The 26,101-nt window shown below is 41.8% G+C and overlaps 1 protein-coding gene across 1 annotated transcript in view; it reads left to right on the forward strand.

The window, feature by feature from the left end:
* Positions 1 to 319: 319 nt before the first annotated feature.
* Positions 320 to 26,101, forward strand: part of PKHD1 (PKHD1 ciliary IPT domain containing fibrocystin/polyductin) — a 409,206-nt gene continuing 383,424 nt past the window's right edge. The window contains exons 1-13 of the mRNA XM_059701438.1: positions 320 to 471; positions 5,155 to 5,293; positions 6,811 to 6,888; positions 7,740 to 7,884; positions 10,955 to 11,063; positions 14,845 to 14,902; positions 18,103 to 18,181; positions 19,453 to 19,527; positions 20,793 to 20,857; positions 21,558 to 21,597; positions 22,458 to 22,528; positions 24,531 to 24,632; positions 25,459 to 25,554. Coding sequence (XP_059557421.1) covers positions 5,233 to 5,293; positions 6,811 to 6,888; positions 7,740 to 7,884; positions 10,955 to 11,063; positions 14,845 to 14,902; positions 18,103 to 18,181; positions 19,453 to 19,527; positions 20,793 to 20,857; positions 21,558 to 21,597; positions 22,458 to 22,528; positions 24,531 to 24,632; positions 25,459 to 25,554 — 979 coding nt within the window. The 5' untranslated portion in view covers positions 320 to 471; positions 5,155 to 5,232. The remainder of the gene's footprint in view (positions 472 to 5,154; positions 5,294 to 6,810; positions 6,889 to 7,739; positions 7,885 to 10,954; positions 11,064 to 14,844; positions 14,903 to 18,102; positions 18,182 to 19,452; positions 19,528 to 20,792; positions 20,858 to 21,557; positions 21,598 to 22,457; positions 22,529 to 24,530; positions 24,633 to 25,458; positions 25,555 to 26,101) is intronic.

The raw sequence follows: 26,101 nt of genomic DNA on the forward strand, positions 1-26,101 counted from the left end.
GCCCTTAGTCAATTATTCTTCCCATAATTGGAGACCTGTGAGGTGCATTCACATACTACCCACCCCCCAAATCCCAAAGCTGCTGGTCCTCAGGAATGCCTGTTTGTGTTACTGGCTGGACTTTTACTTAAAATTCTTGTCTGTGGCACATGCAGTAAGTGGAGAAAAATGTAAGACATCCTTTGTTTGGTCATTAGTAAAAAAACCTGAGGAAAAATCCTAAATAGTTTGTGTTAATCATTAAACTTGCCCTAGAGTTGGCTCTGAACTTTTACTTTGGCGCACGTTTGGCCAGGACAAACAAGTTAGGTGAGTTACAGTCCAGCATGAGTGAGTTACCTGCACGGTAGCTGCGGGCTGGGCTCTAACCAGATAACAAGGCCACCGTTTCTTGGCAGAGAGGAATAAGATCATTTGGAGAAGAAAGATAATTTCTCCCTTGAGTCACAACGAGAAAGAAACTGAAAAAAGGTACTGTTTGATCAAAAATGTCTCCGCTCTCTGTTTTCTAAGTCTTGCCTCTCTTGCCAATGTCGTGGGGAACAAAAGGAAATGGGCATCTGTAGCAGTAACCTTGCAGCTCCGTTTTGCAAAGTTCCCAAAGAAAGACTATAAGGGGAGGGAGGAAAAGAGGATGAAGAAAATGGAGACGAGAGAGAAGAGAGAGAGAATATTAGACCAAATGCACACGGCTGTCCTCTGGTTGAAAATTTCCTGGTTAAAAGAATTTAAGTGGAGGCTGAATTTATCCTTAGGAAGAACTTGTGGATTAACCATATTAAGAAAAATTGCGTTCATTATTGATTTGCTCTATTCAAGAGGAAAAGATGCAAATCTGAACATAAGGCTTTAAGAAAACCAGTGTGTGAATATCTACTTCCATTGTTCTAAGCTTGGGAGCAATTGCTGAAATGACATGTTAAATTTGTACAGCCAGAGTGAAAATAGACTCCTGTGTTGGGGATATTCTGTTGGGTGGAACAAGTAAGTTAGATCCTGTGCTTTGGGACTAAGTAGCAAGTACTACTGAGTACCTTCCTCTATGCAGTAGGGGTCTTTCTTAAAATTCATTGTTTTAAAAATGAATTCCATTCCAAATGGATGTAAGTATTTAGGGACTATTGCAATTTAAAGGAACAGCTGTTTTGTTTTTGTTTCTAAATCAGTTTTTTTTGTCTGTTTTTCCAGCTCCTAGCACAGTGCCCAGGGTCTGTTAGGCATATAATAAAAGTTTGTGGATTTGAATTAAATATAGATGATTTTATATGGTATTGGATTATCTTAATCAGGACATATCTATAAGTTAATCCTAAGATTTTATTTTCCAAATATGTTTTCTGGGCATTTATTGTGGTTTTTATATTTTCTGAAATGGAGTAACTATTTTTGCTAGTCTTAGTGTTTTCTTAAAAATTAAATGTATCTTTAGTGACGTGTATATGTATTTAATTCTGTTAATTTTTAAACTTTCAGAAAGTTTTAGAGCCAGTATTTTTTTAAAATATATTTTTATTGATTTCAGAGAGGAAAGGAGAGGGATAGAGAAATAGAAACATCAATGATGAGAATCATTGGTCGGCTGCCTCCTGCACACCCCCAACCGGGGACCGAGCCCACAACCCGGGCATGTGCCCTTGACCGGAATCGAACCCGGGACCTTTTAGTCCGCAGGCCGATACTCTATCCACTAAGCCAAACCAGCTAGGGCTAGAGCCAGTATTTTTCATAGTATTATATTCATGCCCTCTGACTTGGGGGTGCCAGGGAGTCGCTTAGCAGCCTTTCCAGAGCAGGCATCAGGGTGTTATCTAAGGCATCTGGCTTTTCAGCCAGGCTTCGTGAGTTCTGCCCATCCCGTGTATGTGTAAATTCTTTCAGATTAGGTGAACCCAGGCTACTATTTAAATGTGTATTCATCAGTTGGTATTGGCTGAGTGCTGTGTGGGGCCTTGGCACTAAGAGGGTTGTGGAAATACAATTCCTTGCAGAGGAATGGACGGGCTACAAGAAGAAGCATGTATGTGTGGCCCTGCACCATCTGGTCCGGGTTGCACAGGCACAAGCTAGAGGTTCAGGGAGGAAAGGGCAAGGAGAGCTGGAATGGCTGGGTGCTGGGGAGGATGTGACTGCAGGCTGACCACCTCGTTGGACCTGGCAATCAGAGGCTTTTCAACCTCTGCTGTCCTTGGAATGTATTGTTGGGCACTGATGTCCATCTAGAGGCTGAAACTCAAGTTAGAAAGTAGGAAGGAGAGCTGAGGTTAGAGAAGGACTTGCGGTTGTCCACACTGGGGCTAGCAGACAAGGCATCCGAGCAGGATAAGTTGGAGAGCTCAGCATGCTGTCTTGCAAAGCTAGGGCGACCAGGCTGCCTGAAGATCTGAACTGTGTGACAAAGCCCGATTGGGACGCTAAGATGCAGAATCCCTGGGAAAGTGAGGGGAAGGAAGGGGAGTATGTTGTGGTGATTGACAGTGAAAGGGAGGAAATGCCTCATGCTGTCTAGTACTGAGGGAAGCAAAAGCACAGCAACAACAGCCTAAGTCAAGTGGGCAGCCCCCAACTGAGGAAATGTGCGTGATGAGAGAATACTAGTATATGCTGCTGAGCTACCAAGTTCCAGTAAAAGCCCAAGGAAACTATTCAGGTGTGATTAGTGCAGCTAAAGACTGGCGGTTGGGTGGTGGTGATGGTGGCATTTTTCTGATCTGGCAGGAGGCAAAAAAAAAAAAAAAAAAGAAAAGAAAAGAAAAAAGAAAGAAAGAAAGAAACATCACCACATACCCCGCCCTCTGGCAGAGTCTGCACGGTGGAGAAGGAGGTGGAGTTCAAGGATCCCACTTCCTTATAGATTGGATTATTCTTGCCCTACAGAGCAGGCAATGAGGGTAATCTCCGTAGGCCTGTCATACCCTGGAAATCTGTAGAGGAGGCAAAAATAATTCTTAGGGACACAGCCTTCAGAAAGTAAGATGATGTTGAAACCATCTGGATGGTACATGTGACTGAACCCAGTTAAGGTCTCTATATAAACTTTTAAGATTCTCGTGGGTGGGTGCAGACAACTCTACTCATCTTGCTGCCACCAAGACAAGCCTGTATGTAAGTCCCCTTGCTGACTAAACCTGCCGCCTACCAATTTGGAGTGCTCTGTCTTTCTTCCATCTCTCCTTGCCCTCTGGGTTTGGGCCTCAGTTTATGACCCAACACCAGGGATGGGTTCTGTGGACAATGAGGCTCCTAAACTGGGCTGTGCAGGAGTTTGGGGAATCTAGGAAGCAACTAGTGGGAGCCAAGGCGGAGGCTGACACGTGGAAGGCCTGTCTGAGAGGCGGTGGGAGAACTGCCTGGCTGCAGTGCAGGGTTCATACTGGGGAGCCACGCGAGGGTCAGTTGGGAAGGCACTGAAAGGTCCGAGAGAGGGCTTTCCAATGGAAGTACAAAGCCCGTGAAAGGAAAGCTAACTTGTTGGGCTGCCCCTTTGTGCCAGGCCCTGTGTTAATTTCTTTATGTAAATATCACTTCAGTTATTCTTGAAACAAATCCTAAGGAGTATTCTTACCATCATTTTACCAGTGATGGAGGTTTTGCATTGAATTAAAAAGCTTTAAGCTATTAGTAAAAAACATTCAAACCTGTAAAGAATTTTTGTGAGTTTATTTGAGCCAAAAGGTCGACAATTGCCGGGAGGCAGAATCGTAAATGCAGAATCCAAAGGTATTGAGATAGTGCTCCAAAGAATGGCAGTTTTTGCCTTGTTTTATGCATTACAATCAAAGGAGGAGACTTAAGTGGGTTACTTGAAATCTATTGGTGATAGATTAAGGAGGCGGAAGAAAGCAAAGGGAAGTGGGAGCAGAGTGGGGAACTTCTGGGATTGGATAAAAAATATGATAGACACATACTTTTTTCCCATAGGAGGGTACAGGATAGTTAACAGTCAACAATTAAGGTGATAACAATAATAATGAAGGAATTTGTGGTCTCTGCCTGGCACATTAGGTTGTGCCCCGAGAGGTCTGGAAAAAGGGAAGTTACAAGTTACCCTGACATTTCACAAGAATACAAAAGGACAGTAGGCTCAGTAAAGATCAAAGTTTGATCTTTGTTGGAGAAGATACCGACCTAGGATATGACTACCCACTATAAACTGCTTTTTAATGGGAAGGTGTTACTGTAATTTCAGACCATCCTTTGTGGTTACTTTAGGTTTATGAGTTTGCAAGGCCACCACACAGGCCTTCCCTAAGTTAGTCAGGCTAGCCCCTTTTCATCCACAAGGCAGAAGAAGAGCACAAGAAGACAGTGTTTAAGGAAGGTAGGTCTGGCACACTGGGCATTGTGGGATGAGGTGCAGAGGGTCCAGCTTTTCCTTACTCTGTTTCTTTCCTCCCTTACTCTTCTACTGTGAGGATAACACAATTTTCCCTCAATTCCCATTAGTACCATTTTTCAACCCATTACCATACTTAACATTTACTTTGCTAAAGTCTTCACTTTTTAGGGTTGATATTTTTCTAGAGGACTGACAAGCAAACAAACAAACAAAACAAACAAAACCCTCTCCCCAAACCACCATTAACTAGTATTTATTTACATCTAGATATAATAGATATCTAGAATTTATTTTTCAAAATTAAGCTTTTGTATAATAATGAGTTAATCAGAGATGTTATTATTTATCCAACTCAAAACATGCATACAGTAAGTTGGTGGGATAAGGGGATGGGTGCAATAGTGATGATTTTATATAAAGCTCATAGATGCCCTACCTGTTTGGCTCAGTGGATAGAGTGTCGGCCTACGGACTCAAGGGTCCCAGGTTTGATCCTGGTCAAGGGCATGTACCTAGGTTGCAGTCACATCCCTAGTAGGGGGTATGCAGGAGGCAGCTGATCAATGTTTCTCTCTCATCAATGTTTCTAACTCTCTATCCCTCTCCCTTCCTCTCTGTAAAAAAATCAATAAAATATATTAAAAAAAAAAAAAAGTTCATAGATTATCTTTTTCACCACAGTTTCAGAAGATGGTGGATCCCTTTGAGTATTCTGTGGTTATATTGGTATCACTTCTTTAATTTCCCAACTTTTAACATAGCGCAGTAACAGTTTTTAAGCAAAATAATACAGTAATTTTTAATTTTATTTTTTATAGAGCGCAAAAGCTATGCTGCTCCAATCAAAACTGAAAATGCTTTTCTGTGTCTGAGCAACTTTGAGAGGATTGACTTAAATGGATGAGATGATTGCTTGGCTGATCTCTCTGAGAAGTATTGAAATGCTACTTTTGGCAGGTAAGTAGGATGTGTTTTGAAGGAATTAATAGATAGAACATGACAGATTACCTTCAGAACTAGTTTAAGGATACTTAAATATTATTGGGGGGAAGTGTTGAAGTATCTGCTCTGGGTTTAAATTTTCTCTGCTTAATAATAATTTTTTTTCTGCTTAGTAGTTGAGGTTATATATTAAATAGTTATGAATATATACATCAATTTTTAATGACCAGTGTAGGTTGCTTTGATAGTCTAGAGCTTTTAATTATAACTTTCCTTTTATAATTGCTTTTTGGGTCAGATGATGTAATTCTTTTTTAGGTTTTATTGTTTTATCTTCCCAAAGGGAGTAACTTCTCTTGTCTTAGTGATTAATGACTACTTGTATTAAAATCTCCTTTTTTCAGATTACGTCTCTGTCTCTGTGAATCTGATTATCCTGTGTCATTTTATGGCATTTGTTTTTGGTTTTCTTTAGGTAGAACTATCTAATGCACCTTGGAGGTGTAAGCATGGACTGGTCTTCCCGGGGCTGCGATGAATGACTGTTTAGATGTGAATGATTTCATCACCCTTGGTTGTACAGTGTACCATCTGTAAACCTGTACATGGAAGCCCTAGGCTAGCCAGCGTTAGGGAGACCTGGATTATCATTTAATGTTCTTGATAGAGAAACTGAAGTGTTCTGTAGATAACACTTTTCCTATTGACCTCACCAAGTAGCTGACTGCTTTTTGTGGCTTCCTTGAATTGGCTTTACTTGGCCAAAGAATGTTCAGGAGCATTTTCAAAGATGAGGGATTAATAAGGTCATGTTCAGCCAAAGGTTTCTGTGGGAGAACCCAATCTAGCCTAGCATGTGAAGTGTATAGTGTTTTTTTTTTTTTTAATCTTATTTTAAGGAAATTCAGCAGTGATCCATGCTTCAGTCCTTTTCTGTACAGGTAAGGCAAAAATCTAGAGAATTTTTATTTGGAGAGTCATTCGGATCATGTATTCAAAACTAGGGGGAAAGCAGAGGGTGGATACTGAGCAGGTGGATTCAAATTAGGACAGCATCTTGAAGTTTCTCCTCTTCTCTGGGAAGTGGAAATACAAGAAATAAGTGGTGACTTTGCATTTAAATACAACTGCCTTATTAAAGAGTGAGAAAGAGAGATAAGAGCTATTATGGGTTGAATTAGGTACTAAAGGTGACCTTGAGTCTCTTTCCAGAGGAAGCAGAAATTCAGGATTGTTCTGATGAACACTGGGTTTTTGGTTGCCTAAGATGAGAGAATCAGTCAGAACTTTCCTTCAAATGGGAGTTCTGAAGGTGTGGTCCCTAGACCAACAGCACCGGGTCAGCAATGTAAAATCTTGGGCCCTGTCCCGAACATACTGAATCAGAAACTCTAGGGTGGGGCCCAGCAATCTCTGCTTTGTCAAGCCCTTTTGGAGATTCTGATGAATGTTCAATTTTGCTTCATAACACCGGGGAAGCTGGTGGATTGAATCTGACCTTCAAAAGCAGTGTTTTTCTCACTTATTTATAGTGCCTTGCCTGAGTTTCCACATTGAACCTGAAGAAGGTAGCATTGCAGGAGGAACATGGATCACAGTCATTTTTGATGGTAGGTTTGTGTCTTACCAAATACAAGTTTCTTAATTATTAATCTAAAGAATTCTAAAGAATATGAGTCTGTGGTGTTTTTCCTTGTCTAAGGACAGGTGTGAAAGGGCCTGAAGGGAGATGGTCCAACTGACCAGCTTCTGTGTTTCCAGATGCTCACGTGCTAATGTCCCAGAAGCAGAGCTCCTTATAAGCTGTGTCCACTTTCTTTTATTTTTTTAATTTAATATTTTTATTGATTTCAGAGAGGAAGGGAGAGGGAGGGGGAGAAAGAGTTAGAAACATCAATGAGAGAGAATCATCAATCCGTTGCCTTCTGCACCCAACCTGAGCATGTGCCTTGCCCGGGAATGGAACCATGATCTCCTGGTTCATAGGTTGACGCTGAACCATGGAGCCATACCAGCCCATGTCCACTTTCTCATCCCACCTGTTGGGTGGATGGGACTCGAGGGACCCTCAGTGAGGTATGGAAGCACTTGACATACATAGTACTTGGCAATGTGTCCCCCCAGAATCTTGGTTATCTTCCTTGTAGGTCATTCAATACATGGGAGCTTCTAACCATGGCTTATGTATCCATCCCTTCCACAGTAGAGAGTAATTTTGAGGGTTGAAATATTCTTTCCTGGTTTAGGTGGATCAGCTTGAAGAGATAAAACATTTTATATAAATTTACAAATGAACACTCATTTACATAGCAGTCATAAATGCCTTGGGAATGAGGAGCATTGATTTAATCCTTAGGCGAACTCAGTGTCTCCCATTGCCCCCCTGTGGCCATGTTTTTATATTCTCCTGTGCGGGTTATGACTCTGTTCAGCCTGAGATTCCTCTTTTCCTTATGCTTAGATTTGGAGTCCAGTCTCCTTTACCCCACCAATGGTTCTCAGCTGGAAATACACCTGGTGAATGTGGCTGTGCCTGCACTGCCCAGCATCCCCTGTGATGTCTCCCCTGTCTTCTTGGATTTGCCGGTGGTGATGTGCAAGACCAGGTATAACTCCCCGAAATAAGATCAGACAGGACAAGTGCTTTGCTGATTTCTGTAGTATTTTGGCGGCAAATGAGAGCCACTCCTGCTGTGGCTGCAATTATTTGCTATAGTCTTTTAAAATGTTCTATGTGAATATGCTTCCTAAAAGGTCCTTATCAAGGCTTAAAGGAGGGTGAGAATATGGTGGAGAATTTTGCGATATTTATAAGGAGCTAGATTGGGTTTCCAGCTATTTAAATTATTATTTTTTTTTGCAAGAAGCTCTATAGTTATTACTAGTAGGATTTCAATAAGTGGTTCCATTTTGCTGTCTAAAGAATCCGTCTTTTGAAATAGGCATAATTTTAATGACTGTTCATAAACCCAAAACCAGCTAGAAAGGAAAGTTGCTTTAATCCTCTCAGTGTGTTTGCTGAGTTTGTATAGCATTCCAGGTAATCTATTGTTCTACTCAAGTTTGTGTTGACCTATGAAGTTTATACTAGTTCATTCTTTCTCTTCTCATGTCTTAGAGATGCTTCATAAAAGTGGGTCATTGGTAGAGAGAAAAAAACATGGTCATTTCCTTTCATCTTGTGTTCCTTCCTCCTCTTCCATCTCTCCTTATTGAAATCCTAATCAACCATACTCCAAATGCCACCTTTTCCCTGATCATCCAATTGAGTGTAATCTTTCCTTTCATTGAAAAGGGGACAATTAAGGGCTGAGATCCAGGCTGTGGTTGCAACAGCTTTGAGAAAGGAGCATCTTTTAGTAATTCATCCACAAGGTGTGTGTGTGTGTGTAAATCTTTTTGTGAAGGGGGATATTTTTATAATTTACACAAAAGCATAGCATGTGTCGCCCTAGTAGCCCCTTTCTTCAGCCCTATGTTTCTCTGATACTGATGTCAGTTGCCCACTTGTCTGATTCATCCTTATAGAATCAAGTTCTTTGAGGACAGGGGGTGTGTTTAACCCCACTTTGGAATCCTTATGGTGCTTAGCCCAATACCTTACAAGTTGAAGATGCTTAATAGATGTCTGTTGAACTGAAATCTTATAGCACTACTATTGGTTTTAACACTGGGCTTTATATTTCCCATAGGTTTTCTGATATATTTGAGCATGTGTATTCCTGCAAGAACTTGCTGTGAAATAAGTCAAAGCTCAGAAGATTCACTTGTTTAATCTTGTCAGTCCTAACATAAAAATAATGTACCATTCATTTTATACCATCTTTTTAGAGAAAAAGAAGTACTAGTTTTTTTCAATGTACTCATTCATTGGAAGATGACTGTCAAGTTCAATTACCATTCAAGTGTAAAAAACATATTGTGTGATCAATGAAATACTGTCACACTCATTATCATGAAAAGACTTATCTGCTCTCACAAAACAGGCATTATAACATCTAAATCAGCACTGCCTAATCAAAATGTAACATAAGACACAGATATAATTTAAGATTTTCTAGTGGCCACATAAAAAAGTCAAAAGAAACAAGTAAAATGAATTTTAATAACTCAACATATCCAAAATAATTGTCATTTCATATGAGTCAATATATAAATTATTAATGAGATACTGTATATTCTTTTTTTTTGCATATTCAATCTTCAGAATCCAGTGTGTAATTTACATAGAGCACATCTTAGTTGGGATTAGCCACATTTTAAGAGCTCAATAAACACTTGTGCCTAGTGGCCAACACATTGGGCAGTGCAAATTTAAATATTTAAGGTCATACTAAAAGATTTTTGATGAGAAGGTTTGCAAGGGAGGCACTTCATAAAGCTAGCTTCTTATTCATCATATTTCCCCTTATACAAATCAACATAAATGGCAGCCTCAAAGAGGCAAAGAAATTGCTGTGATACTCATGAAATTAGGAGAGAAGGTCTGGGATTCTCTCTTTTTAAAGATTTTTATTGATTTCAGAGAGGAAGGAGAGGGAGAGAGATAGAAACATCAATGATGAGAGAGAATCATTGATCAGCTGCCTCCTGCACGCCCTACACTAGAGATCAAGCCCTCGACCCTGGGCATGTGCTCTGACCGGGAATCAAACCATGACCTCCTGGTTCATAGTTTGTTGCTCAACCACTGAGCCACGTCTGTCAGGCTGGGATTCTCCTGATGGAGATGTGAAGTGTGTATGGGATGCTTAGATGATTATGAAGTCAATAATTTTTTTGGCAAAAGGTATAATCAATGCCTTTTATCATAAAGAGCCTAGAATTCAAGCCCCACTTTGTCCTTAACCTGCTGTGTTCACACACATAATCTCTTCATCTAATTGGAACTGTCATTTTTTTAAAAAAATGGAAACTAGCAATGTCTCTTCCAACCTTTTCAGGACTTTTTTTAAAATTTAAGTTACTTTCAATTAAAAAATCATAACCTCTTCTGCTGAAGGATTCAACCTTTAGAGTCTAGTGGGTGAGTGGATATAGGAGGTCAAAAATAGAATACAGGAATCCTTGGTTTATTGTAGAAGACCGAAGAAACCCAAGCGACACTTAGAGAAATGGAGTTACACAGTTTTATTCTGCCGGCGGTCTCAGAGGAGTTGGGAGTTGCCTCCAAAGTCTGAACAAACCAATATGGTGGAAGCCCTTCTTTTATCCCCTTTTGGTTTCTTTGTCCCCCAGATATGGATGGGGACTTCTGGACCTATTGTGGGCTTTGCCAAAAGCCCTGTGGGTTGGGATGGGGGTCTTGAGATCATATCTAAGGGCCTGGCCTGGTGCCAGCGCTGATAACCCCCTCTGGGGGTTGTGTACTGTTCATGGTTTATGGCCTCTGTAAAAGGCGATCATTTAGGTAACAGGTCTTGCAAGACCAGTTTGTAGAGGAAAGGGGCGGTGACTTAATTATAGGTTATCAAGAATGTACATTAGATTGCTGGCACAGATTCAGATTGCTAGCCCGCCCAAATATCAGGGTTACATTGGAATTAGCCTTTTAGCTTTCTCAGGTTAGCTCTGCTGCACAGGGGCAGGGAGGAGATTTGAAGTGGTCAGGTGGGGCTGCTAGTTTTGACAATTCAGAGTGTTTGATTCACAAGGATTTCCACTGTCTGTCCTCAGGTCTCTGCTGTCCCAAGCACATGAGGGCATGTACCACCTGGAAGTGCGCTCTGGGGGACAGGTGGTAGGCAGCCCAACTGCAGGACTGCCAGACAGCTGTTCTTTCAAGGTGGGTTCTAAGGATGGAGAAGTGTTTGCCTGGTCTGAGGGTGTGCTTGTGCTATTGACAAGCAAGTTATAAATGAGGCAGGGAGCCTGCTTTGCCAGGGTAAGAGGAAAGGTGGATGGTAGTTATGAGGTTTCTGAGACTACACTAATGAAAGATAAGTATTGAGTGCTGTATATCTTTATGCACGATAATTTAATGATCACAACAATTTTATGGGGTGGCTATTTATTATCCTGATTTTATAGATGGGCAACGTGAGGCTTAGGGGGATTAAATAATTTGCCCATGTCATAAAAAATTTGCCTAGCTATTGAATGGCAGAACTAGGATTTGAACCTGCATCTGACTCTGATCCGTGTGTAAACTGAAGCTCAGAGGAGCCACAAAAATCACAAGTGTGCATCAGCACTCCATTGTACAGCTCCCAACACTTTGGGTCTCAGCATGGTGAAGGAACTCAGGAACCCAAATTTTACCTTCCTCTCTACCTCACGGTTGATTTCTGTACTCTTTCTAACCCTAGAGTGAAAGTTTCTTCTACAAGCTCAAAGTTAAAAGGGGAGAGGGGAGGAGGAAGGGAGGGAGGGAGGGAGGGAGGGAGGGAGGGAGGGAGGGAGAGAGAGAGAGAGAGAGAGAGAGAGAGAGAGAGAGAGAGAGAGAGAGAAAGAGTTTTTGCACTAATGCTTGACTTATTTTAGAGACTCAATATGCACACTGGGGCTTTATGTTCTGTTTGGTTCAGTGTACTGTCCATTTCAGATTAGTTTTACACCAAAATAGACCCTGAAATATAGGTCCCAGACTTCTCATAAAAGGCAGAGCTTTGGCAGTGTTCCTTTGACATGTCCTCCTCTTTGGGAGCCTCTGTTTATGAAAGTACAATTCAGTCATTCCTCAGTGCTCCTTTAGTGCAAGACTTCATCCTCTAAATTCTCCTCTAATGTGATCCACATTTGATATAGGCAATTCATTTTTCAATTTTGGAATTTGCTGTCAATTCACATTTACCAACTTGTTTCTCACTTCAAGAGAATCTTCCTTTCCAGAATTTTGCTTCTGCACATAGGCAGAGAAAGGAAAAAAGCATTCCCTCTTATTAAGACCCGCGCCATCACCTCTAGACTGTCTTAGTGACTCTAACAGAAAAGAGATGGCGGAGCGTGCTCTTCAGTCACCATACTGCTTGGGCTTTCACCCCAGCTGGTAGTTTTCCTACTTATTAAAGCTTGGAAACAAGCAAAAGGGGAAAGAAGAGAAACAGTGCCTAAAATTGCACATTGAAGAAAGTAAGCCCTTCAGTGGTCCAACCAGCTTGGCGTGTTGATGAAAACTCACCGGGGGATGCAATTAATGAGAGCTAAATAAAACACGGGGGTCTTTTTGTTTTGGGATTGGGACTGGGGGAACCGTGAGTATTAAAAATTAATCCTACCTCGCCGGTCCACTCCAAAGAGCCTGCTGTAGGCACTGACAGGTTCAACAACTCACAGGTTTATCAAGCAGCTGGTGGCTGTGGCTTTGACATTCTAATCCCCTGCTTTTCCTTTCCCTCCCCTGTCCCCCACCTCGCTGATGATCTGATTTAGTCTCAAGGATCAGCATGTGGTCAGCTGGATTTGGAAGCTCATTAATTTTTCACGTTGTCATGTCTCTAGCTTGGTGGGTGACCAGGGGCTTGTTTCTCTTAGAAATGTACCATTTTATGTTGTGTCAGCTCAGAGAGAATCACAGGTGAAGCGTTTTTGGAGGTTGAAATCTGAGCCTGCCCCATCGTGTCTGGGGAATTGAGAGGGGGTGATGAAGGAATTGCTCTACCCGTCCCCCTCCTCCCCCAGCTTCTGGTGGAAGGCTTATAGTCTAAGTAGTAGATTTTAATATCTCAAGTTGGAAAACAAGAGTTATGCTTCCTTAGTTGATTTGGACTTGGTTGTTCTATTTGCCTCAGTTTCTAACATCCGTGAGGAACAATGACCATTCATCTATTTCATGAGGCTCCTATGATATAGTCCCAATGGAAGTGACGATGGTATGAAGGGAAAACCGGTGGGAGTTGAAGGCCTGAGTGCAGGAAGAGGTTGGGAGGCGGTGGTGGGGATTATGTGCTTGGCAGGTGTATGTGGAATTAACATTAATCTTTATCTTTGGTGAGATGGAGCCAGCTCCCAACCGGTGAGGTCACTGCATTCTTATTTTGACCCCTGACTCTACATATTTTCTGTGAACTATTTTCTAACTCTTTCCTTTAGAAAGGGAGAAAATTAGTCTTGATGGCAAACGGCACAGCTGTGTGGAACAATACCTAAAATTGCACTTGCCAAGCCTTCAGCAGCTTTGTGGAAGTGTCTGTTGATTCTTGATGTCTGATTAGGGCTGTTGATTAATGAGGGATTACTCTTTGGTAACATTCTCCTCGGGAAGGTGGACTCCTGGGGTGCTGGAAGCACTCCAAGCAAAACAATTTGCTGTCTTTGTTTTGCAAAGGGAAAGCAGGGAAGCACTGCAGATTGTGGGGAGCAATCCTGGTGGTTTAGGCAGATAGAGGAGTTTGGGAGATCTGGTCTCATTCTGGGAGAGTCTCATCGTCACACCTTGGCCTGGTCAGTCCATTCTTAATGCTTTACTTCTTATCACTGGCCCTGACTGTGAAACAAGTTGATCTGGGACTAAGTCAGATGCCTATAGGCAAGCTAGAACTCCTGGAATTGTCTCATTCGCTCTGCTTCCAGCGGTTCTCAATCTGTGGGTCGCGACCGCTTTGGGGGGCAAACGACCCTTTTACAGGGGTCGCCTAAGACCATTGGAAAACACATGTATAATTACATATTGTTTTTGTGATTAATCACTATGCTTTAATTATGTTCAATTTGTAACAATGAAATTGGGGGTCACCACAACATGAGGAACTGTATTAAAGGGTCACGGCATTAGGAAGGTTGAGAACCACTGGCTTAGACAGTATATCCATCATCTCAGATGGGGCCTCTCCATTCACTCACAAAAATTTGAACATCTTCTACCTACCAGGCTGTGCACAGGAATACGACAGTGACTGAGCCAGGCATTGTACCTCATGTGTGAGGTTTATGGTAAGCAGATGAAGTGCTTTGGAGGCACTGCCAGGTACGGGGCTTTCACAGGCTCCCACCTCTCCATCCGTGCTTTTTCCTCCTTGAAGAGTAATGTTGCTTCCCATTCCTTGAATCAGTTGAGCCGTTTTCCTCCCAACAGGCACCTTCCATGTTCCCAGTAACTACCTTGCTCGTGTGCACCTCCAGCTTCCAATTGTTCCTAGTTTGCTAATTCCCTATCATAATGCTGGCTGGTAATAGTTTAAGTTGCAATTCTTTCCACTTAAATAAACAAATTATTGTGTAGGAAAAAACACACAAAACCTTTCAAGGCTCCAAGATACCAAGTTACAATAATGGAATGAAAAGGTTGGTATTTAAAAGTGTGGGCTGCCTACCTTCCCTTCTGGTAGAACATGCTCCTGAGTCTGGCAGGTAGAAACACTCTTGCCAAAGTTTGGGCAACATGGTACAAAGGTGCGCTCTTATATGACTTTTATTGAATTCCTTTACCTCATCCATGGAAGAGCTGTAATGATATCTGCCACTCCCGTTTTACAGAAATATTACAAAGATAAAAAGAGCTAGATTTAAGGTGGTTTGAGGAAAAATACCATTTACTACCTCAGCTGGACGCTCTGTGAGGAATGACTTGTGCTTGTGGTGGTGAGATTCTAATGAATTGCTCACTTGTGATAACATTTTCTGAACAGTTTTCCAGGGCACAGACACCCATTGTTTACCAAGTGAGTCCACCAAGCGGAGTTCCAGGTAAGACATCTCCTATTAAAACAGGAATACTTGTGAATCCCTTTGCCAATACCTGTTGCAAATTCCTCTATCCAGGTGGGTGGTCTCCCTAAATGGGAAATTCCAGCTTCTTCTGTGATGCTGTTTTGAAAATAAGTGTTGGTCTCTGGTTTATTTTTAACCTGGTTTGTTTTCACCTCTGGGCACTTTTGCTCTATTAGTTCACTGATAACGAAAGGAATCCCAACACGAAAAGAGAGGCAGCAAAATCAAACCAGGTGCTGCCAGAGAATGGAGGAAATGGAAATCTTCATTGCTGTGACTTTGTAACTCGCCACATAATAGCAAAGCTTTATTGAAACGTACTGTGAACCAGGTTCTGTTCAAGCTTTTGGCATATATTACATTATTATATCCTCACAAGAACCTGATGCTGTAGGAACTGTTGTTATTCCCATTTTTCAAATGAGGAAATAGATACCAAGAGGTTAAGTCACTTGCCTAAAGTCATCCCGCTAATAAGTGTACAGCTGAGATCGGAACCTAGATAGTCAGAAACCAGACTGGGCCCATATGCCCAACATTTTGTCCTGTGTTGAGCAATGTTGGGTGCCACGTGAAGATCATTAACCCTGATCCCTCATCCTGGGGGTTTGTGCATGAGTTAGCTCACAGATATGCAAAGGCCAAGGGGCTAGGAGAGAAGGCGAGAAAGCTGGGGGATTAACATTGAAGACGTGATTGCAACCAGGAGATTCAGGACCCGCTAAACCTGCTTTCAGACGAAGTCGTAAACATAGCTAGGATTATATATAATTTGCTGTTTGATTCTTGGCAAAGCCTTACATGTATTTTAGGTTTTTTAAATTTGTTCAGGGTTTCCAGATGGGAATACAAGTTGCCAAATTTTTATGTGTGGTTGTGCCTAAATGCATAAACTAACTGGTTGTTTTGAATGGCTTGACTGCTCAAGAATGCCAAAATGAGCATCTGAGTTACTAAAAAGTGTTTGTACATCTGTGTGTGTATATATAGGCACAGTTTCAGCTTCACCTTATTAATGCAGTTTATTCACAGATTTGTTTATTTCCATTTGTCTGAATAATCAGCACATGATAATGTTTTATTAAAAAGAGATGTGGTCTATGAAAATCACATGCAGACATTTGGATTCCTGTTGCTCTGGGTTTAGAAAGGCCTGTTTAGATGGCAGAAGAAGTCTTGTTAGGGTGAGGCATGAGGAAGGAGCCAGCCCTTAGAAGTGTGAAATGGGATGTCAGCTGGTACCAGATCTGTCAAGCCCATTTCTCCCACTGAGTTCGACTTCCACACACTGTCTCCTCCACCTTCTGGGGGAACAATTGGTGACTGACCTGCTTGGAGTGGTCCCTCTGGGCAGGATCCACCCGGCTGCATCTTTGAAATCACTTTCCACACGATTACTCTCATTTCATTTGGGAAGGCTGCCCAGAGTAGCAGCCAGGGAGATGGGGGAGGTGGTGGGGACAGGAGAGTCGATGTTTTATGAGCAGTTGAATTTCTATATGTGGTTAACAGTCGTTCACTGTGACGCAGAATCCTCCAGCCTCACAGTCTGGCTTAGCCATTTGTCAGATTCTGTTGGTCTTTCTCTCTCTGTTTAGAAACAAAACAGAAACTCACAAGAATTCTTAACTTCTATAGCCTGTTAGTAGTTTTTAAAATTATGCTCATCAAAGCTAGAAATCATGTCCACCAAAGTCAGGACATCGGTAATTGAGCCCTACTGAAATGAAGGAGAATTATTTTGCCAGTTGTTGGCAGTAGCAGAGACCTTCAGACAATAGGCTTTTGCCAACTCTCTGACCTTTGCCTAAGTCATTAGGTTTCCTCTCTTTCTACCCATTCACCTGTGAAGTGGCTGTAATACTTCCTGGAAGGTTCTCATTGTTTCAGTACAGTCATTTACTTACTGTGAAGGTGACAATTACATGGTAATGTTCTTTCAAGGCCACTGAAATCCTCTGAATTCAGTGACCTCATGAACCCCATAGGTGCCCTTCTCTTTTCTATTTTAGAAGTTTTACCTCCCGATCCAACATGTCTCTCATGTGTAAACATTGTAGGTGATGATGAAAGATGACAGCATCGATGGTTAAATTCTGTAATTTTTTGAAAGGCACATTCTTCCAGGTTGGGGGTTGCATGGTGATCTTTATTTAACATCATAACCTCGCTGTGATGTATTTGCTTAAAAGTTGCCTCCTGCAGGTCCACAGAACTGAGTTTAGCTGTTTTTCAGCTATGGAAGTGACCAGCTCATGTAGGGCCCCCGAGCTCTTTCTGAGAAGGGGCTACTTTAGATTTCTTCCCCTACTCCTAGAAGCAGAGGGGCTAGGAGTTGTACTGAAGTGTGCCTTGCTGAAAGGAGACCGCTGATGCCTGTATCTTCATTCATCTTATGAACTCAACAGAGGGGAGTATTAAGAAAAAACTTAATACCCAATGGAAAACCCTGCAAGTCACATAGAGGGAACCTGGCAGACGTCACCCATGTTTCAGCAGGCAAGGCACACACCAGCTGTTTGTGGATCCCCAAATTACCCTACTTGAACATGAGCACATTAATGAAATGAACAAGACATGTGACTGTCCATAATTCTGCTGCCATCTCATGCCCTTTCTTTTAGTTCCTGTCAATTTGGGTCAAACATGATATTTATCTTTTGTACTCTGAGATATGAAAAAAAAGTTTAGTATCTCTGAGTACCCATCCAGGTGATAGGAGCCTCCTCATATCACAGGAGTTCTTATTAGCAAGTGTCCAGAGGAAAGTCTCATGAAGCATGGAGCAGCCCGAGGCATGCTGTTCTTCAATCCCACATTGGGTGGATGGCCTACACACAGGCAAGCAAGTAGAAAGGAGCTGTGTACGGAAACCGGCTGCTCCTCTTAAAGCTTCATGCTTCATGGGACTGTGAGGAAGGCCCACCATTCCTTCTATGCAGGATACATAGACCATTAAACTATAATTGCAATCCGTGGTTATTTTAGCCTTTCTAATCAGTAATATCAATCAAAGGATCATGATCCTTTCCTGTTGTACAGTTTATAAAGAAGTAAATATTCTGAATGATGACCAACTTGGCCATATTGAAATGTATAAAAAATACAGTTTATGTTATTCTTTTAGAGTTTGAGCTAAGTATATCCAATTTTTAAAAATCTTCTCTACTAAACAGGACAACTAATACATGTGCATGGCTGGATTATCACCGGACGGTTGGAAACCTTTGATTTTAATGCTGAGTACATTGATAGGTAAGCGTGTGTTTGTTTGACGTACGACTAGTTACAAATATGCTGTATTGCTTCCTGGGGCCGGCTTCCCTGATAGCAATAAATTGTAAGCAGTTGGCACAGAATTACTATTTTCCCTCTTTGCAGTTTATGGTCCCTGGTGAGCTGGGCTTCAGCAAACTTTGCTAATGTAATTGCGACTGGTCGATTAAGTTTGTCCATTTATTTACTGACAACTAGTCACTCTGGGCTCAGTGTGAATTATACTGTAATTGCATCTGTGGATTTTCTTTTTCCATTCTTCCCCTTCCCCGTTTTGTTCCTCAGGATGAACTAAATTCTTTATAAAATGATGTGTGAACCCAAAAGACCATTAACTTCCTTGCTTGGTTGCTCTCCATTTGTGCATTTAGAAATTCTATTAGTGTGATCAGAGGAAATACGGAAGAAGGTACTGCAAGCCATTGAGTCTTTAATGTTTTCTGGGAGTGATTAGGATGTCAACATGACTGTTTCTATTGGAAGTTTTTAAAAAATGGAATGTGATACTACTAAATAATCCATACCAGAAAGAGGGGAGAATAAGAAGAGAGTGTTGAAGGTGGTTATTTAACCTATGAAGCAATTACAGTGAGAGTTTACAAAGTAGAAGGCACATAATCTTACTATATGCTCGGCTGAGTCGATTCTGTATACTGTGTCTAACTTTTCCTTCACCCCCTGGACGGGGTGGGCCATCCTCCTCTGTTCCGCTTCCTCTCTTTGATTCTTCCCTAGTCGAAGAGAACGGGACTCAAGTACTCTCAAGATTTACATTTCTGGCATTCAGTAATGGTCAACTTGTCTTGAAAGGAAATTAATTTTCCTGTGGAAGATAGAAGCCCAAAGCACACCATTGGCAATGTGCCTTATTCACTACTTGGCTCCATTTTAGCCTTGGTCTGGGAAGCAATCTTTGAAAGAGGGAGCAAAGGCATACAGTCCTCTGTAGCTTTGTGTAGACCCACTGTAGCATATGTGGAGATGATGAAGCTTTTTCGGGAGAGAAGAAATGCTCCCTCTGCAGTGTGAGAGGATGAACCATGAGACAGTGTTGTGCACCCCTACCTTCAGGCTGAGAACTTGGTTCAACATGTCCTCAGGGGACAGACTTCACCCACCTGCAGTAATACTCCATAAATGCAGAGGAGAATGTTCACAACAATGTTTTGTCTGAGTTTTGCCTGGAATGCTTGCTGGAAGCATTGCATACTGTTGTCTCTTGTCTGCCCTCAACCCCCGTTTTTTTCCAGCCCATTGATCTTGGAAGCTCAAGGAGACTACTGGGTCACTCCTTGCTCTCTTGTAAATAGGCAGACTGGAAGCCGGTGAGTGTTTTTCTTGCCAGTATATATGCTTTTAGGTTCTTCCACCTGGGTAGAACACACACACACACACACACACACACACACACACACAACTATTTTTAAATACAAATGACCATAATTGTGGAATGCTTTGTCTTTAGACTCTTTAGTAATTAATTCAAAATGAAAATTGAAGTGATTCTGAAACCTTTCTTGAAAACAATAGCTACTCTTTGTAGTGCTTACTCTAGGCCATGCCCTGCTCCAATGCTTTATGTTTAAGCCACTCAGTAACCTCGTGAGTAAATATAGTTATTAGTCTCACTTGATAGCTAAGGAAACTGAGGCACAGGGAGGTTAAGTAACTTGCCCAATGTCTCACAAAGAGAAAGTGCCAAAGGTAGGATTTGAACTCTGGCTGGCTAACCAGCCTCTAGAGTTCGTGCTCTTAACCACTATACTGTAATGACTAGCTAAAGAAAGCAACTACTATATATATTTATTTATTTCAATGACTTTTTTTAAAGTGTGTGTCTACATACTTACAGTCCAGATAACCAACATTTTTGCTGGATTTTCACTTTACTCTAGACCAGCGGTTCTCAACCTGTGGGTCGCGACCTCTTTGGCCGTCGAACGACCCTTTCACAGGGGTCGCCTAAGACCATCCTGCATATCAGATATTTACATTATGATTCATAACCGTAGCAACATTACAGTTATGAAGTAGCAACGAAAATAATTTTATGGTTGGGTCACAGCATGAGGAACTGTATTTAAAGGGCCAGAAGGTTGAGAACCACTGCTCTAGACTAAATTGATTAACCTCCCTTTGAGGTCATCACAAGAATTATACTCTATGGCGTAGCTTTTTGGACTAGCATTTAGTAGAGCCAAATTCTATAATGTGGTTTCTTCCTGGTGTCTTAAGTTTGTCTGCCCAGGATTGTCCTTTTTTGAGTTCACTCCTGCTAATAGATTTTTTAAAATAAGAATTTTGCTATCCTTGTCATAAAAGAGATTTTGGAAAGACAGGACTGAATGGAGGGAGTAAGTAAAATGTCTCACTCTGTGTTTTTGACTGGTGGCAAATGAGATGACAACCCAGTTAGTGCTGCCCTAAGCATCTGTCCCAATGACTTCGTTATGCTTTTAATATCTACCAGCTTTCTCTGGCTAGTTTGCTGTTATTATTATTATTGCTTTACTTTTATGACTAAAGAGTTAGAACTTCTGAACTGAGTTGTCTGGGAATTGTCACCTCAGGTGTTTGGCTCTTTCCCTAGCTACCCCCTTCAGGAAGACCATGGTCTTGGCACTCTGCAGTGCCGTGTGGAAGGCAACTATATTGGTATGTTTGCGAAGTATCGGCTTTAAAGTGTTATTCATTTCTTTCTCTATATGGGGAAAAAAACCATTTCAAGCATTGGTTCTCATGAGGATGATAATAGTAACTACCATTGTTGAGAACTCCCTACAAACCCTATATAGATTCCCGGTCGGTGTGGCTCAGTGGTTGATCATCGACCTATGAACCAGGAGGTCATGATTCGATTCCCCGTCAGGACACATGCCCAGGTTGCCGACTCGATCCCTAGTAGGGGGCAGTCAATCAGTGATTCTCTCTCATTGTTGATGTTTCCATCGCTATCTTCATCTCCCTTCTTTCTAGAAACAAAAACAAAACAAAAACCCTATGTAAAGAAGTTTTAATATAAACTAATATCATCCTCACAATAAACCTGTGAGATTGGTGGAATTATTTTCACTTTAAAGGTGATAAAGTTGAAGCTAGTAATAGTGGAGTAGGATTTCTCAGTTGGTCTAACTTTAAGCCTAAACTCTTACCTGCCACCCGCTAATACATTTCTCCTTTTATTGGTGATGGAGCAGAGATGCGATATGTTTATTTTGGGCACCATTGAGGAAATTACGGGTTTGGGTCATGGCTTGATGATATCTGGAGTCCTTGGGGTAATGGTAGCATGGCCTGGCCCAGGTGATTCATGCAGATTCCTGTATTAATGTCTGTTTTTGTTTGTTTGTTACAGGTTCCCAGAATGTTAGTTTCTCAGTATTTAACAAAGGAAAGTAAGTAAATGGGAGGAACCAAATTTATCTTGTATTATCTCTCTCTTGTCTTGCTTCCTTTCTTTAACCTTGTATAAAAAAATTTCAAACATACATGAACAGAATAGAACGATAAAACCATGTGTACCCACTTGATCCCTTTTATTTGGGTAGATAAAATTGATTCCTATGCACTCATCTTGAAAAATGTAAATATTTTAATGTGATGATGGTCAGAATTTTGGGAATTACCTCATGAGTAATCTCATAGCACTGTAAACTTAAGATAGTACACAATTTTATTAAATACATTGTGCCATTCAGGAATTTCATGATGGAAGGGTACAGATTTTATAGAGGTATGGAGAGATAAATTAGAATTTTAAATTTCTTTCTGTATGACTTACCTCATGTCCTATCACTATATAATTTGGCAGGTATTTTCCTTAAAAACACATTGTCTAAATAATGTTGATTTCATTCTGATGATGGTGACATGTTACTCTCAGCTACACAGTCCAAAGTATGGGTATTTTCTGTCTCTGTCTCTCTCTCTCTAAGTTAGGAAGGAATAAAACTAATATTCATTGAGTATCTCCTATAGGACAGCTCCATATCAAGCCCTTTCACATTCATCATTTCATTTCATGCTCTCGGTACTCTGTGAAATTGGTATTATTATTCTCATACTGTCACTTTTTAGATCAGAATACTTTGCCCCACTGATATCATTCTCTGATCATCAAAAGGAGCTGATATTTAAACTGTTCTAAAGATTATTGGAGGTTAGTTCACAATCTTCCTTTTAGGCAGCCAATAAAAAAAAAAAAGCCATTTCAGATGCTCTATTCATCTAAAACACAATTTTGTCTTTTTTAAAGGTCAATGGTCCATAAGAATGCATGGCTGATCAGTGCTAAACAGGACCTTTTCCTGTACCAGACATACTCAGGTACTAGTCCCTTCACGCTATACTTCTCACTCCTTCCCTCACACCTCACTGAACTGTGGGCCCTCCTTCCAAAGTTCTTAGTTCTAGAAAGTGCAGGTCTAATTCTAAATCTTATGCGTGTAATTAATATACTATGGGAAGTATACTCTCCTCGCCACCCACCCCAAGCTTTTATGTGAGTCGGCCCATCAATATTGAACCTTGACTCTCAGGTAGGCTGGCAGGTATCTCTGATCACACAACTATTTCATATTTCCAGCACCAATATCTTCTTGGGATGTGGACACTCAGACCAGAACTTCCTCATAGCAGAGCAGGCTGTTATGCAAAGAGCCCAAGGCTGACCTCCTCTAGCGCTGGCATTAAATTACTAGTTGAGTTTGGTTAAGTCATTTAGCCTTTCTGAACCCCAAACAAACATCTATAAAGTGGACAGGATGGGGATTCTCCTTCTAACTCCATAAATTGTTGATGAAGCAGATGAGTTTGGGATCCCCTCATCTCCACATCAATTCAATCACCAATTTCTACCAATTTTATATTTTCTTAAATATGACGTGTCCACTCTGTCTCTACAACCATTGCCTTAATTCAGGATCCCATCATTTCTTGCCTGGCATGCTGCAGTAGTTCCTAAGGGGCCCTGACCTGCCATTTGTCCCTGCTGATACATGCTCTACATAGCCACCACCGTTCACACATCTGATGCCTCTCCCCTGCTTACCATCCTCCTCCAAAGGCTTCTCATACTCTGCAGGGGATGGTACAAGCTCTGACCTCCTCTTTCTCTCTCTCTGTCTCTCTGTCTCTCTCTCTCTCTCTGTCTCTCTGTCTCTCTCTCTCTCTCTCCCTCTCTCTCTCCCCTCTCTCTCTCATAACAGCACTGTGCACCCCTTCACTTGTCCAGTTCTAATTCATCCTTTAACATTCACTTTCTACTCTACCATACCCTCTCCCCTCACGTAAATCTCTCCTGGGCACTTTCCTATCCTCTCTCTAATTTCACTAGCCTAAGATATAATAATTATACTTTTGTGTACCTGCCCTTCCTTATTCTTTTGACCTCCTTGAGGATGGGGACTATTTTGTATTCATCTTTATATTCCTTGTGCTGCATCATATGTGCTCTGTGAATGTTGAAAAGAATTATAAAATAATAGATGAAAAGAAGGAGGTTATTAGTGTTGAATTTTGATACTTGAGTGTGGAGAACAACCTTTGCCCCCATATATCTCCTCTGCTTTGTCTCATGGACCAAAGTGTTATCTAGGAGATGCCCTGATAAAATTCATATTTGGAAGTGGTACTTTCAATTTATCATAGATCATGGCTCCTCTTTCCCCTTGAGGGAATAAAATTTAGAACTGTCCAAGTTTGATCACACAAGAGCAAAGGATCAGGGAAAGTGAAACTCCTAGGGATATGTAACATGTTCCTGTAGGGTTTTGAAGCAATCAGGAGACAGCATGAAAATGGGTGTGAGGTGGTAAGTGCGGGGAGTGAGGGGGTAGGGAGGTGAGGGGATGGGTTCGGGACATGCAGTAAGGGGAGGAGTGCAAGGATACTGAAGACAGTGTGATCCATTCCTTTGCTTAGAGCAAATTCAGACTCATGGGTAAACTGAGGCCTTGCATGGTGCATCCAAAGGTGATTCCTCCATAAAGTATAACTTCCTGTTTCATGACTTGAGGCTGGGAGAGAGATTTCCTAAGAAAGCATCATGGTATGTAGGTATTTTAGCTCAGAGCCTGGGTGACTGCATTTCCCTTTCCTTTCAAATATTGCTCCTGTATAATATATGTTATCATACATATTATTATGTGTGAGTCCTTTTTATTTTCTGCATTTTAAAATGACTATTACTAGAAAAGATTTCAACTGTTTCTTAGTCTTAGAAAGTTACGGTAGGTCATAAATTATTGATAGTTCCTGTTATATTATTATCTGGGTCACATCCTGGTCTATATTTGGAAGCTTACCTTTTTTTTTTTTTCTCTTGCAGAAATACTGTCTGTGTTTCCAGAAACTGGGAGCCTTGGGGGAAAAACAGACATCACAATTACAGGAGACTTCTTTGACATCCCTGCCCAGGTCACCATTGCAGGTACCTAAGTTGAAATGGCTGAAAATAGTTCACAGTTTTAAATGCTGTAGGAGATTATGTGTCTCTTAGGGCATGGAGAGGGTATGGGGGAAGCAATCTTTGTCTCTTCTGACTCATCGTGCCACCCTGCTCTCATATTATACCTGTGTTTGGTTGAGATCATGGTCCTGCAGCTCTGCTACACGTAACAGGAATAGGATGTCCTCAGACACACTCACAATTCATGGGCAATTCCCTCGGGTGTCCCCATCTTGGGAGTGAAGGGAGAGAAAAACGTATGGCTGCCTCTTCACAAAGGTCTGCACCTACTAATAGGCAACCCGTCCCCTTCTCCCTACTTAGCCCTCTCTGTGTGGACAGGCTGGAGTGGGCAGGAAATTGCTCTGCAGATTGTTCTGGAATGCCCTATGGCAAACCCGTGTGTGGAACCTATCTAGAACCTTTAGTTATGCCAGGTGGATGCTCCTCTAGGTGGTGACACCAAGATGCAGGAAAATGCCCTTACACTCTCAGGTCACACATACCTCCCCAAGCTCAGCTGAGGGGTCAGTACACCCTCAGTGGATGGCACTGTGTTGCTTTCTTTCGGATTTTATAAGCTGCCCTGTGCTCTACTGCCCTGTACTCTCCCTTTCCTGGCCTCCTTCAGTGGGGGTGACAGGTTTTGCTATACTATTTACATTCAGCCCTGTGCCTTAGAATAGGAGCCTGGCTACTTCAGTGTGGTCCTGTGGTCTTGCCATCAAATTCTATGTATATGTCTCTATTTCTCTATATATCCATATCTATACCTATACCTATATCTAATTTTTAAAATTCTCCTCAGGCATTCCATGCGATGTTAGACACGTGTCTCCCACGAGGATTGCGTGCACCACTAGGGCCCCAGGAGAAGGTGCAAGGCTCACTGCTCCGCAGGCAGGTAAGGAGGCCACCAGGGCTGGTCAGTGACCTTCGGTTACATTTTAACCAGGATGGGCTTGGAAGTAGGAATGAAAGTGTTGGTGTTCTGTCTCAGCTTTTGACTGGTTAGCTCAGTGTGCTCTGGGTCCATGATACCACCGTCAGGGCTTTCCTCTCAGAGTGGCTCTTAGCTTTATTCAGATGCTCATCAACATTGCACTTGTGGCCCCAGCCAGATGGACGGCCAATGGGGTTCAGTGGATTATCCCGGAAGCATAACTGCAATCAAGTCATTGTTATCTGGGAGCATTAGAGCATGCTCGTAACAGCAGCATCAGAAAAGGCCAGAGAGTGGGGCACAGTGGGTGCACTTAAATGGTGTTTCTTCTCTGAGGCACCTGCCTGTGACTGAAAAGTAGGGCTGTGCTGTGCCATTGCCACCAATTTATGGTTGAAGTGGGCAGAAATGGAGAAGGCGAGGTCCCACCTGTCCTTCTCTGTTTAAAGCTTCCGCCTCATGGCTACAAATGGAAAGCACACAACTGGGGCACTTTTCTGGGAAGCAT

The sequence above is a fragment of the Myotis daubentonii genome, chromosome 6 (assembly GCF_963259705.1).
Source record: "Myotis daubentonii chromosome 6, mMyoDau2.1, whole genome shotgun sequence".
Classification (NCBI taxonomy): Eukaryota; Metazoa; Chordata; class Mammalia; order Chiroptera; family Vespertilionidae; genus Myotis; species Myotis daubentonii.